General features: G+C 43.2%; 1 protein-coding gene across 1 annotated transcript in view; it reads right to left on the reverse strand.

Moving 5' to 3' along the window:
- Nucleotides 1–12,159, reverse strand: part of nhsb (Nance-Horan syndrome b (congenital cataracts and dental anomalies)) — a 51,647-nt gene extending 39,488 nt beyond the window's left edge. Inside the window, exon 1 of the mRNA XM_027011429.2 lies at nucleotides 11,720–12,159. Coding sequence (XP_026867230.2) covers nucleotides 11,720–11,999 — 280 coding nt within the window. The 5' untranslated portion in view covers nucleotides 12,000–12,159. The remainder of the gene's footprint in view (nucleotides 1–11,719) is intronic.
- Between the last annotated feature and the right edge of the window lie 3,124 nt (nucleotides 12,160–15,283).

Here is a 15,283-nt window from a genome sequence, read left to right on the forward strand (position 1 = left end):
ACCCCTCCTCCACACATTAACCCCGCCCCATACAGTGAGACTTACACTGGGGGTAGTGGGTAAACTGACCATTCCTGAAATACGGCACGCTCCATTCAGGATGCAGGAGCATATCAGTGTCCAGTGAGGCCCAGGCATTGAGCTCTTTTATGTTTCATCCTCCAAATTCCCCTGAGAATTCAGGTGATCAACTGCCATCGTCATCACAAGGTGAATGTGAAGCTTAAACACTCTGATCCCAAGGCAGCTCCACACTGAGAAAGCAGCATGTGAGTCATGTGACTTTAGAACTTCATTAGGTGAACATCTGCTCTAACTCACGGTAATTACATGCATCAGATCAGCTCTGTGCTAAGCAGACACCAGTTTTCTGATTCAGAGTGCATCTCTGGAATTTGATTTCAAGGTTTTTTGAACAGTTCTGTTCATAAGATTACTGAAACGCGCTTGGCCCACAGTTTGTTCAGCCTACTCTCTGCTCAGCTCCCAGAGGAGAGCTCCTCCACCACCCAGAGGAGAGGTTCTCCACCACCCAGAGGAGAGGTTCTCCACCACCCAAAGGAGAGCTTCTCTACCACCCAGAGGACAGCTCCTCCACCAGCAAGAGGAGAGCTCCTCCACCACCCAGAGGAGAGGTTCTCCACCACCCAAAGGAGAGCTTCTCTACCACCCAGAGGACATCTCCTCCACCACCCAGAGGAGAGGTTCTCCACCACCCAGAGGAGACGTCCTCCACCACCCAGAGGAGAGCTCCTCCACCACCCAGTGGAGAGGTTCTCCACCACCCAAAGGAGACGTCCTCCACCACCCAGAGGACAGCTCCTCCACCACCCAGAGGAGAGGTTCTCCACCACCCATAGGAGATGTCCTCCACCACCCAGAGGAGAGGTTCTCCACCACCCAAAGGAGAGCTTCTCTACCACCCAGAGGACAGCTCCTCCACCACCCAGAGGAGAGGTTCTCCACCACCCAGAGGAGACGTCCTCCACCACCCAGAGGAGAGCTCCTCCACCACCCAAAGCAAGAAGCTGTCAACAACATGGCCCATTCTGTCTTAAACAGAAAACACAAATGGCTCCAGATTCAGGGTTGCCTCTGCCTTTGTCTTTGCTCTACTTCAGAGCAGCTAAATACAGCATGCTTAAACATAGGAGGGTGACAGCACGGCGGCAGCAGAGAGGCGTCTCGCTAAAAATCTGCTGAAAACCCTCCAAATTGTGTTCATCCATGAAAAAAGCAGCATCACCATCTTAAATGGCACCAAAACCATGACAGCATGCCCGGGAGTCCTTCCAAACAAGGACGCCGCATTCCCACACCAGGGCCGTGCTGAGCTTCGTGGCTTTGTTGTTTGTTTGTTTTTTTTTACCCTGACTCCTCTCGAAAACGACCTGCACTGTGGAGTCAGCTCAGGGAGCCCTGGGATGATGGCCTGCTCATTAGTCAGGCTGAAGCGCCCCTCCCCTCCCTCACCACTGGAGGGTGGGGCATGGCCAGCTAAGATCAGGTGTGTTCTGAAGCTGTTGGATGTACCATGTTTTTAAAAAAGTTTTCACGTAAAGTATTATCCAGTAAGACTGCAGAGACAAATACACTCTGATTTACATAATTTCATAAACTCTCTGAGGAGCTGATTTAAGACTTTCAAGCTGTGCGGGTGTGGAACAACAGTCTGTCTTGTGTTATTATGTGTCTTAGTTCTGTTTGAGAGTCCAAACAAACCAATGGCTGCATTCTGCAGCTTCTAAATTCTGGTTCTTGTTCAGAGCATGTTGTTCAAAAGGACACATATTTCCATATTTTGCAGTAGATTCCTAGAACATTTGTGAGGAAACAAATTCTGCATGACTTTTATTCTTCTACTCCAGAAGTGGGACCATGCCAAAAATATCCACTAAACAGGACAACTGCTGCGATTACTTTGTAGCAATACTCTAAAATTGCACTAAATGCTTATTAAGTAAATAATAATACTAATGTACAGTAGGGAAATGGCTTCACTCCCTAACCCTAACCCTCAGCCTGGAAGAAAAAATCCTTGCACTTGAACATGCAAAAAAAGAAAAAAAAAAAGATTTAAATACTGTTTTACCACTGTGTTCAACCTGATGTTAACTGCACTTTTAATCTTATCTATTTTCAAAGTTATTCAAAGATTGTTCATGTAATGTTAACGCTGGCTACCATTTACAATATGCTTCACATTGGTTGCTCCGTAAACAGAGCTGAGGACCCTCCAACATCAGGGGGAAAACCCACACAGACCACCAACAATGTCCTTAGTCTGTAACTCCAAAGAACTCTGACATTTCAGCACATCCCTGGCATTCCCACAGGAATGGACATGCCCCCCCAGGAAGCAGGTCCCACATCTCTGAACCACAGTCAACGGAATGCTTCACTTCTTTTACGGAAACCTGCGGCAACATGCTCAGGTGTGTGCATGTGCACTGGTACAGATGTGTGCTCTCACACAGGCATGTGCAGTCTTATGACCTAAGTGTTGGTGGTGTAATAAACCATCGCATGGATGCTTTGGTTAAACTCTGAGGCACTTGGAGTGTCCTAATGCTTTTGCTTTCAGCAGGTTACCCTATCAGCAGCTATTTCTGTACACAGAAATCTAATCAAGATCTGGCACTGCAGTTGGACAAATTAAGCCAAATCGGCATCTAGGTCATTTAATCAGATGAAAAAATGTGGGTTTAAAAGGGTTTGAATGGCATAACCAAAATATTGACTGTTACTATTCAATATAGCTCAGAATAAACTTTCTCCTTTTTTCATCGTTTGGTGAGTTTTTCTCTTGTCTCAACTGCATCTTTGGTGAGACCTTCTCTCATGTCAACCATATCGTCTCTGAGACTTTCTCTAATCTCAACCCTATCTTTGTTGAGACTTTCTTTCGTCTCGACAGTATATTTGTTGAATGTATGTTTGTTTCTCTCCACTCGACCACATTTTCTGCAGTGCCTGTTAGGCTGCACCTTCCTTTAAACTGCCTGTCTTTTCGACCAGCCTCCCAGGGAGTACTGATGTATCTCCAGCAGAAATCAAAAGGCATTAAACATTCAAAGTTCCGTCAAACCCCAAAGCAAGGCAGCTCAGAGGCTAAAGTAGGGCACGCACGCTGTTAGAGGAAGAAAAAAAGCCCTAGACTTTACCAGGCTTACAGCACCCTTTAATTCAGAGCTGCGCTTATTAAATATGTAAATGCTAGCACATGAATACTCAAAGATTCAGGGTTTTCCTTCAACAGAAAAAAAAGGAGTTGTTTTTTTTCTGTCAGCGTTGATGTCAAAATGTAGGTGATTATTAGCCGCTCACCCACACAGGGCTGACACTACTCCACCTGTCCTTGACGAGTATGTGATCAGAAAGAATCAAAGACAGGCTAAAATACCAGAACAGATGATACCATCAGGCACAAAGGGATGGAGTAATGCAGGGATGGAGTGATGAGTATGAGGGATGGACAGATGCAGACGTAAGACAGTCCCTACTCCTCAGGGGTTAGACAACACCTGGCTGCAGCCCTCATGCTCATGACACTTCACCGAGTGGCCTTGCCGGGAGGGTTTATAACCGTGATTTCGGGATGGGGGGCTTTTAGGTGGTGGGGGAGGGCACGGCAGTCTCTGGGCTCTCAATCAGAGAGGGTGATGTGAGGTGGCCTGTATGTCTCGGGAGAAGCCATGATGGACCTGAGTGCCTTACCAAATCCACTTGTTTATCTTTGTCTAGACACAGTCAAAACACAGATGGAGATCACAAGCCTCCGGTGAAAGCTGAAAGACTGAAGGACTCCATTTTTAACTATTATCACTCATCCCCACCAAATCTTCAGCTTGTTTAGTGAAAAGCATGAACTCATTCCATATATACTCAGTAACTCCCTTTTGTTGCCAAATATTTGAACATTCAAATTGATACATGCATGAGAAAGATAAAGAGATCTGATCCTTAAACCTTTTCAAATGCAAAGAAGCCTAGAGCTCTTGGTGTAATTGCAGGACGAATGTTTTTATGACTACAATACCATTTGTTATTCTTACAGCCCTTCCTTCTCAAGGCCATAAATATTCCTTTGTTAACCTCTTCAGTTATGCACTGGGGTCTAGGAAAACAAAAGAAAGGGATGTCCAGTTTCCCTGCTAATTATGCCTTTACCATAAACTCCACCTCATTTATCAGCTGGGCAGGGCAAGCAACAGCAGAGGGTGGAAGCTCTTTTACTAGACATATTTCAGTGAGAGATACTGTTAAGGCCATTGTAGGCAAAGGTCAATCCAAATACCAGTTAATTAATAGAAATGCGTGAGAGAGACAAACAGAGAGACAAAGCGAGGGAGAGAGAGAGAGAGAGTGAAAGAGGAGGAAAAAGAAAGAAACATTTTTTTCCTCAGATGCAATGTGTATATTTCTATTTCTTTATGTTTGAAATGAAAGTAATTTTACTGAATTTATTTTATAAAAATTATAAATTCTTTCAAAGTACTAAGCTACATTAAATAACTAACATTTTAAATGCACTCACACTTACATACATACATAATATATATACTAAGCATGCTTTTAAAGGGAGAAAGAGAGGCCTCCACATTCCCGTGATGTGCTGTAATAGACTGCTTCGGAGGACGTATTTAACACTCCTAACTGCCACACTGTGCTAACCCCAAGACACCCCAGGGCAACATTTACAGCAAAGCCACCCTCCCTGACCCCTTCGACCAATCCATCTGCCAGAATCAAATCAAAGCAAAACTACCTTGCCATCCACAACATGTCTCAACCAAGTCAACTTCAATGAGTCTGTAATTAAAGAGTCCAGCAAGCTTTGGTGTTAACGTTTTTCTGGAAATGTTCTACTTGGCTAAGGCAGTCATATTAAAAAAAAAAGAGCCCTGAACTGAAGTGAATCAACTGTCTAGAAAATTGGCTGGGATGAAAAAAAGCCTCCTTTGCTTGACCTGCTGTGGTTAAGCTGGCACAGTCTTCAGACCCTTTTGTGGAATCAGTGCTTATTCTTAGGTATGGGGTCCTACAGCCCACCAGACGGTTGGCACGTGGGCTTTAGCTCAGCCTTGAACAGTTTAACCTACACCAACCTGTGTGGCAACAGAACATAGCTGGAATTTTTGGCAACATTTAAAATAGAGAGGACCTAGACAAAATCTAATACATACCATTGCCAGCCAAATAAATAACTGTCCGTATCCAATATCATACATTCTTCCCATTACATTATTTGTGTTATTTATTAAGGAATGGCATGTTACATTGACAGCCCTCTTTCAGCACACAATCGAAAAGTGTTTGAAGAAAACCACCAAAAAAACAGTGGTACTGCTGTGGAACTAACGAAGCAGTGCCTAAGGAAAGGACTCTGTAACACTGCTATCTCTCTCTCTCTCTCTGTGTGTGTGAGTGTGTGTGTGTGTGTGTGTGTGTGTGTGTGTGTGTGTGTGTGTGTGTGTGTGTGTGAGAATGTGCAGGAGATTGTCTAAAAGCACTTACACAGAGGGCTGCAGTAAGCCCAGAGGCTGGCCAATCAGTGCTGGGCCCTCAGTGATTCTGTCCATAGTAACTTCCCTTCCAGGTCACTGAAGTTCATGTGTGGATGATTATTGTCCCCAAAACCAAATTGCATATGGAGTATGGCGTTTGCACGTGTGTGTGTGTGTGTGTGTGTGTGTGTGTGTGTGTGTGTGTGTGTGTGTGTGTGTGTGTGTGTGTGTGTGTGTGCATGTGTTTGTGTGAATGTGTTTGTATGTTTGTGTGCATGCATATTAACTGACTGCAGCTCTTTGAATAGGTGTATCTGTGTTTGTTTGCATGTACACAGCTGCTAGCATGTTCCTCTCATGTTCTCCAAATGCACTTATAGCTCAATGAACAGAGAAACCGAGGATGAGAGACAGAGAGAAGAAGAAAGCAGGAGAAAGAAAGAGAGGTTATCGCAGGTCATAGCATAAAGTCCTGTTAAAGGTTAGTCCCCATTTCCCTCATGTTCCTGTTACTAAGCAGACTCAGCACTGAGGTTATGGTCCTGTTACTAAGCAGACTCAGAACTGAGGTTATGGTCCTGTTACTAAGCAGACTCAGCACTGATGTTATGGTCCTGTTACTAAGCAGACTCAGAACTGAGGTTATGGTCCTGTTACTAAGCAGACTCAGCACTGATGTTATGGTCCTGTTACTAAGCAGCCTCAGCACTGATGTTATGGTCCTGTTACTAAGCAGACTCAGCACTGAGGTTATGGTCCTGTTACTAAGCAGACTCAGCACTGAGGTTATGGTCCTGTTACTAAGCAGACTCAGCACTGAGGTTATGGTCCTGTTACTAAGCAGACTCAGCACTGAGGTTATGGTCCTGTTACTAAGCAGACTCAGCACTGAGGTTATGGTGGCCTGCATGTTTCCCTCTTTCTGCTGAAAGTGGCACATGAGCAGGAGAGCCAGTGCCTCCATCACAGCCTGCACGTCAGCCATGCTGCAGACGCTCTGCACCCAGTGGTGCTGTTCTGATCCATCTAATAAACACCTGCTATAAACTGGGACTCCACAGCCTTCAGCTCAGCTACTTTGGAACATATGGAGATCAAAACATCATGTCTACAACTGAACAGTGGCAGATATCAAAATCTCCAATACACATGCGAAAGCAAGTGACTTCCCTGCTTTTGTAACAGGAGCAGGTCTTGTCTGCTGTTGTTGTTCAGACCTCAAATTGTTAGCTGATGTGAGTTTTCTCATTGCAAAAAACAAGGCACCAGAATTCAAACATTATGACTCAAAGGCTTTTCTCTGCTTGCAGCTAGAATGTCTCTTCACTCTTTATGGTTCATTAGAAAAAAAGGGGAAAAAAAGGAAAATTAGAGTTTGACTAATGAAACAGGAGCAGGGGCAGAGCATATTGAACTGCATTTCCCACAAGGCATTGCCAGGGTAGGCCTGCCGCTGTTGGGTTTGTTTTATCTAGGTGGGAACCTGATCTTACACCATCACTGCAGGAGTGAGCCTGGGTTGCTACAGATGGACGTAGAGCTTGCCTTTCTCAGAGTGCCAATGCATGGCTGTATGTTTTGTGACTTGATTGTTCTTTTTATGTTTGCCTCTGTGTGTAGCTGCCCTATAGATCCTAGGAGAATGGTGTAACAGGATATAAGAGGAAGGTGGTGATAGTTGTCTTCTTCCATGGACATACCAAAAAAAGGTATTTAAAAAAAACATCAGCTCTAAATGTGTGGAAATCCATCAACTTAATTTACACTGACTAATGTTTACTGTTCATATTTAATTGTACAAGGCTCTAGAATTATGTAAAACATACATTAAAGCACAAAAGAGGCCCTAATAAGCAAAATAAACAAATAAATAAAGGCACAAATGCAAGCATAAGACATTTAATAGGGCGTGAAAAGATAGAACAGGGACAGAACACAATCAAACCCACAACACACAAAGCTGAGCATAACACTGTGTGTTAAGATAATAGAGGGAAAAATATTGGACCAAGCGACCATGTGAAAAAGACCTGCTTTGCAGAGTTGGGACAGACTCTGCCCAACCAGACCTCTGCAGTGTCTGTCCCATCCAACCAGAGTGAGGCTCGGAGCTAGACGGCCCACCTCGCCCCCCTTCACAGTCGGGCAATCCCCCCCCCCTCCTATCCAACAGCAGCATCAGCAAGACCCCCAGCTGTGTGGAAACAATGGGGAGTGTCATATTCGGGAGGGCCGCTTTGTGGAACTATGTTGACAAGATGTAATGGATCCATTTCCTGTTTGTTTGTTGTTAGACCTTAATTTAGCAATGCAATGCTTAATATGTAATGAAAAAATGAAGATCATTTCATGTATTTCAAACATTTCAATTCTTTGAAGTGACCATCCAAGTTGCTCACACTCTCAATCACAAATAGAGTGTAACTGCAAGCAAATGTACTGTTTCCCTCCATGTTTATTAGCTCCTAATTCAGTCATATTCAGAATGTAGGCACTTTCACAGCAATCACGATTCAATTAGCTATATTTACACTGTGCACATTTTACATCAAATAATAAAAGACAGAATGATGACAGACAAAATTTAATTTAAACTAACTAAAGTTAATTCTGTTTAGCTAATTCATCTAATTTATAAACAGTGTATAATACAAAAGACCATGCTGTCTACACTTAATTATTGAATCTGTAGTGCAACACAGGACTGTATCATTTCAGTAGTAATCTGTACAGACCAAAAGAAAAGATCCCCAAAATACTAATTCATGCTTCTATAATTCTAGCACTGAATAATGCACCTGGTGCAGACAGCAAAAATGACAGACTTACGGAGCCTTTCCCCTTAATCCCAGTGCACAGACCATATACTTCAGTCTGTCTGTGTTGGCTGCCAGACACAGTAAGCACACAAACGTCTGTCTTGACTCCTTTTATTAGATGTTTAGATGTGAAAACACACACTTCCAAGGAAGACACACTAACTCTCATCTTTTGCAGCATGTAATCACAAGTGTCTGATTTTTATGAAAAGTGTGGAAGGGTAGTTCACCCAAGGGTGAGTCCACACCCTGAGCTCAGTAACCATGGCAACCTAGTCTTGCATGTGATTCACACCCTGATCACAGTCACCATGGTGACCCAGACCTGACTTTTGTCCACATCATGGTCACAGTAACCACGGCGACCCAGACTTGCCTGTGGTTCACACCCTGATCATAGTAACCATGGCGACCCAGACGTGCCTGTGGTCTACAACCTGATCACAGTGACCATCCACACCCTTATCATAGCAACCATGGCAACCCAGTCTTACATGTGGTTCACATCCTGATCACAGTCATCATGGTGACCCAGACCTGTCTGTGTTCCACACTATGATCACAGTCACCATGGTGACCTAGACCTGCCAGCGGTCCACACCCTGATCGCAGTCACCATTGCAACCCAGTCCTGCCTGTGGTCCACATCCTGATCACAGTCACCATGGCGACCCACTCTTCCCTGCAGCACGTGGCTGGTTCTTGTTAGAGCTCCATTACCAAAATCACATAACTCGGCCAATCCCTTCTGTTTTCCAGCATGTTTTTTACCATGCAGAAATTGTTAGCCATGCTGTTTATTGAGGTGCACTGTTCACAGCCTCACCTACAGATTCAGGAGTTCACAACCTCATCCATAGATTCAGGAGTTCACAGCCTCACCTACAGATTCAGGAGTTCACAACCTCATCCATAGATTCAGGAGTTCACAGCCTCACCTACAGATTCAGGAGTTCCACCTTGTAAGGTTCACTAGTTTTCACCAGTTATGTTGTGCAACCACAGTTCCCAAAGAATTCAGGATCTGTTCCTCAACAACAACAATGTGCAATGGAAAGAATTCAGGGTGTCACTTTAAACCTTAATGAAATCTGTTCCCTCCCTGACAACTTCACATTAAGCACTGTTGATAAAATAATATTTCAGAATTTAGACCAAAAGCCGGTTTTGGACTAGTAATTACAAACAGACAGATAATCATGGGCTGCTTGACTACTTGACCTCAAAAAACTCTTACACTGCAGCTCATGAGCAATATGCCCCTTGCCCCCATGGGAAAGTGGAGGTGTCAGAGTGACACACACCAGCCAGGAGGCCAACAATCCCAGTCAGTCTCAATCCTTGCAATGATCTGTGGGGGACCTTCATAAAGGGAAACCATGCTGTGGTCCCTACTACATAACAAAGGCAGACACACCCAAATTAGTGAGGATAGTTAGGGAGGCCTTACCTCACATATTGGGCCTGTTAAAAGTACATGGAAATTAATGAAAGGCCCAGAAAGGCACAGCCAAACACATTCTAACACAATTACATTCCAGGACTTTCTAACACATTCTAATATCTTCTAAGACAGCATAACACATTGTAAGACATTCTAACACAATCTAAAACATCCTAATACATTCTAAGACATCCTGACACATTCGAAGACACTCTAACACAATCTAAGACATTCTATGACAATCTAGCACATTCTACAATATTCTATCACATTTGTCATTGCACAGGTGCACAGTGGCTTAAAGATAAACTCACCACAAGCGCTTCTAGGCCAAGTCGCTTGATTTGGCAACAGCACCCATAGATGCTGACGGCTTAGAGTGAGTGGGTGGGGTCAAAGGAAAAAGAAAAATTATTTTGCTTTTGATCAGACCATGATAACCACTTAAATAGCAGAATTGACCGAAAAAAGATTCTAGCGAGTCCTCGATTGGCTTTACATGACTTAATTGTTTTTCAGTCACTTCACTTTACTTGTGCCCCCGGGAGAATGTGGACGTGTTTGAGAAATGTCATAGTATACCAGTGATAAATGAAAAGCTGTATTCCCTGACTAGGATGCCATACGCTACAAATTGTATTTTACCTTAAATCAGTATGTAGTGTACACTAGCACTGTCCTCTTAAAACGGCGTGGAAAATGTGCTACACCCAAAGCTTCCAGTACAGCAGCCTGTTTCTAGCACAGAACGGAGGCACCGTGCACCTGAAAATGCGCTTAGAATTAAAGTAAGCACTCTGCGCAGAGACCCTGGCTTCGTCTCGCGGCCTCACCAAGGACCAAAACCCAGGCGCAGGAGCGCCAACACTTTACATCTCAATCTAACCAGCACGTTTAATAAGTCTGGGTCGTTTACGGCGTGATGCTGGGATGGCGCCATCAGGTTCCATTCCGGTTGTGCATAGCTTTCGGGTGCCTTAAACCGCACGCACCACAATGGCCAGGTGACTGAGATGGCTCCATCAGCACCCATCCTAGGAGAACTGGCAACGTTTACCTACGTATTTGAACGTTGTTGCAGCGTTTGTGCTAAAATCTGAAACGTGTCGACTATGTGCTGCTGAGATGGCGACTACTGCCAAAAAATGCTCATCTCCTCGCGATGCTTTCCTATAAACCTCGTGCGCTTTACTTCGCTACAACAGCTGGGTGGATACACCGAGGGCCGCGCACATCTGCCTGTCAAACGTTCCCGAGACAATCTGGGTTTATGAAACATTAAATTAACTTGACGTAAATGGCCAAACCCCTTAACCAGAATAAACAATGGCGAATTATTTCTTCGCAAATAATTATTTGTTCCCCCCTCAAGTGTCTGTTCTCGGGCGAACGCATGTCCATATGTGCTTTTAAATTCTTTAGGGACTGTTCTTTGCTCATGACACAGGCAGTAGTGTATAATCGGAAAACAGCGTGTAACGGTATTCCAAAGGCATAATGTCTCAACTGTGAACGCTGTACTGTGGGCTTACATTAATAAGCAAGATGTGCCGCGAATAGAGATAGGGAACGGAGCGTCAGCGCCTACCCCAACACTACACGCCCCTCTCACAGAACAGCACAGAGACTGCTGAAAATGACCAGCATCATTTCAGCTGGCCACGACAATATAATACTCTAATTACCATAAACATCGGCAAACATATTACAGCTCGTATATATACGGGCTACCGTTTACAGAAGGATTGATCATTCGGACCAAGGCTGCAACTGTCCGTGATGCAGGTGTTGGTTACGCATGCAAGCGTGTGACACATTATAATTTCGGTGGTTGGGATGCTGGGATCTTAAACACAGCAGCGACTTCATAACGTAGAACATCATTTAAATAATCTTACATTTGGAATCACTCATAATTTCCTGAGAGAAAGCCAAACGTGTGTACTTACGCACAGCTTCCAGTTTGGGATCCAGCGCGCTCGCGGTCTGCTGAATTTTGCCTATTTTATTTTGCAGAACCCGAACCCGTTGGTTCGTGGAAACGATTTCGTTCTCCAGCTCCTGAAATATGGAGCAGGCGTGCTTGGCCAGGTCGGAGAGCTGTCGCAAGGACCTGGAGAGAACAACATTGTTGACGGAGCCCAGATCCTCGAAAAGCAACCCTTCGTCGTTAGGAATAGGATGTCTGCACAGCAGCTGCGGTTCCACGATCCGCTTGGCAAATGGCATTTTGCAGGTAGAGGAGAATCCTCCACGCAAGTGTACAAACTATTCCAACAAATAACGGAGATTCTGGTGCATGTCAAGCAAAAATCCACGAATCCACCTTCCAACCCTCCATCGCTTCTCTCGTAGCAGAAATCACATACGGATTGCAGGCGGGGCGGTTTTCCAGTGAATGTCTCTGGTCGCCTTCTGATCCTGGATGCCTTTCGCTGAGCTACTTTTTTCAGCGCTTTGAAGAGGTTGAAGGTTTTTTTTTTTTTTTTTTTTTAAAGAGAGAGCGAAAACACGAAATGGTCCAACTGGGCGCGGATCTGGACTTCACAGCCCCGACATACCGCACGGAGTCAGTCGCGAGAAGCCGGTACCCAGCATGCGTCATCTTGAGCTCCAAAGGGGAGGGCTTATTGAAAAGTACCGATATGAAGATGTAGGCGCATGAGCCGTGTAGCAAAGCGGTACCATTTAGTTAGTGTGTGAAACAGCCATAAAGTAATTCAACAGCACCCTTTGTTTGCTACCACTTGAACAGTGTAATTTTGATTGCCCAGGTCAATCATGTGAATTTTATGTAAGCATACTTTATAGTTACGTTATGTTGTGATTACATGCTATCGACCTGTATATATAATGATATGATGATAGTTATGTTTGATGATCGCAGACCACGATGGAAATGGTGGTACGTATAGGATACCGGCTGCGCCTACGAGTAGTCCACAGATAACCACTGTCTTTCTTTGGCTGCAGGAACAGCTCAATGAAGTAACTTAAAATTTGCTGAATGAATAAATCATGATGCTGACAGAAGCATCAAACGGTGACGAATGCAGCTGGTGCTCTCTTAGAAGTGCGAAGGCTGCGGTCGCGTCGGCCCGCACTTCTCTCAGATTTAGTGGAAACCCTTGCTTTGAGAAGCCTTTACCGTGGCTACAGTTGGAGACGTCCAGTGGGCCCGTATGGAGCCTTACTGGCACAACACAGGACAGACTTCGGCCTCTTGTGCTGGACACTGGGGGTCAGTTAAAATGTATCTGGTGAACGCCAATCGTAAGCTCGGATACTCACCGTGAGAGTAGCGCCACCTGCTGCGAATGCAATGATGCAAGTGCTGTTTTACGCGAATATACAAATTGAAGATCTAGATTAGAGGGTGTGTGGCGGGGGGAATTAAAATGGTGTCAAGAACAACATGTATTTATTTATAAATTATCTGAAATAATAATCATCTTACAACCCATGATTTGAACAAGCAGATGCCATTTATATTCCTTACCCACATCTACTAAAGCTTCTTGCTAACGACCAAATGAGGTTAATTCATGTGGACAAAATCTTGAATTTAACTCCAAGAAGGAGACATGTGTATCATCAGCTAAGCGTTTGTGTTACTGAACCATTGCCATGGACTGGTGCTGCCCGGAATGTGTTCAGGGGTTCTGTCTAAACTGTGTGCTGTTATACCTGCCATTGCTACAGTGGTTTAAATTTTTAGTATCAATCTACTAGATTTAGTTTTATACACATCTGACTTCAGACCGTGTCAACTATCATTATCGAGCTTGTAATGCCTGATAATGTCAGAATTTGAGGATAGCAAGACAGACATGTCATACACAGCAGTAATTCTCAGGATAGGCTTGTTTGGTCTCATCTGGCCATAAACACGGTTTTGGAGGTAATCAATATGCAATATGTAATCTTCTAAATTACAATAGTACAAGATTGCGTGTTAGTTGATCAGACGAACCTATAGTTTAAATAAGACAGAGGTATTTATATTATTAATATTACTTATGTGTCTGTTTCCTTACATTTCTTAAAAGTATTATACAAATAGACAATCCTCATGGACAGCATAATTAAGTCTATAGTCTATAATTTTCGGCTGGATTGTGTCAACACTAATCAAAACCAGGCTGTGGGGTAGGGCACTCGCTGGAGTACATTTGCTATATCATGTGTTATACACTAGATGGCAGCATCAAACACAGTGATGCTTACGACAGTGCTTACGCTTTCATTTTGCAGCGTTTGGTAGACAGTTTGGCAGAGTAAAATCTGCAGCGTGAAGAGCCTGACTTTTGTCAGGGTGTGTCGCTAACAACCTGTTCTACCGGCTGAGGTACAGGAGCAGTGTAAAGACATCTGTATGACTGTATAACATGCACAACACATGGCCCATCTATGAAACTGTGGACATCTTTTCAGTTACCAAAGTGCAGATTTAAAAGGAATAAGAGTTATTACATTGGTTATGAACAGTAATGATGTACAGTTTAAGGTTAAACTCAGACTGAAGTATTTAGTAAGGGTGTTTTATGAGGTGAAGTAAGGTGAATTAAGATGCAATTTTATTAGAGTGTAATAACTGTTATCTGGCTCTACGATACTTGTGTGCTATGCAAAATAACGCGTATGCCTCGCATCTGATTATAAGTTCATAAAATACTAATGATAAGGTATGATAGTCTCCTTCACTTGAAAACAAGGGTTTTAGATCTAAATATGTAAAAAGGTTGTGTGATTTATGACAACACTATAATTACAAGTCAAAAGTATGAAATATTTCAAGATAGCTGCTTCATTGTATTCATCTATCATCTTTGCTATTAATATATTAGGAATGTACAATTGTAGATTTTTTTTTTTAATCACGGGACATAATTCATAGTGATTAATGTTGTACAATGTATTGATGGTGTCAAGTTTAAAGCAGTGGAGTTTATACACTATACACTATATAGGGTACTCTATATATATACTACATACTATATGGGGTACCCTATATATACACTATATGGGGTACCCTATATATACAATATACACTACATAGGGTACCCTATATATATACACTATACACTATATAGGATACCTGTAAGGCAAATGGCTGATAGAAGTCCGACAACACTAACTTGAACCAGGAAATATATAATTGTTACCTTGGTAACTATTCAGAACATCAACAATAAGTAGACTAATGATAAAATCACAATACATTAAAGTAAAGCAGTTGTTTTAGCAATGTTTTACAGCTTCAAATGAGTTATGCCATGACATTAGCAATACCTAACCCTATAGCTCCAACCATGTTCACGTTTTATCAGTAAAAATTATTAAGTGAAATTCTGTAATTCTTATGTCTTGAGTACAAGCTTTGTGCATTCTGATTCGTGTTATGTTAACATTTTGTGACCATTACATGGGCTCACCTGGAATAGAAGTGCCAAACCTGTCAACGTGTCTGTTATACTGACAGTCTTAGTAAATACAACACAAACCTGCTGTAG

This window comes from Electrophorus electricus, chromosome 21 (genome assembly GCF_013358815.1).
Source record: "Electrophorus electricus isolate fEleEle1 chromosome 21, fEleEle1.pri, whole genome shotgun sequence".
NCBI lineage: Eukaryota > Metazoa > Chordata > Actinopteri > Gymnotiformes > Gymnotidae > Electrophorus > Electrophorus electricus.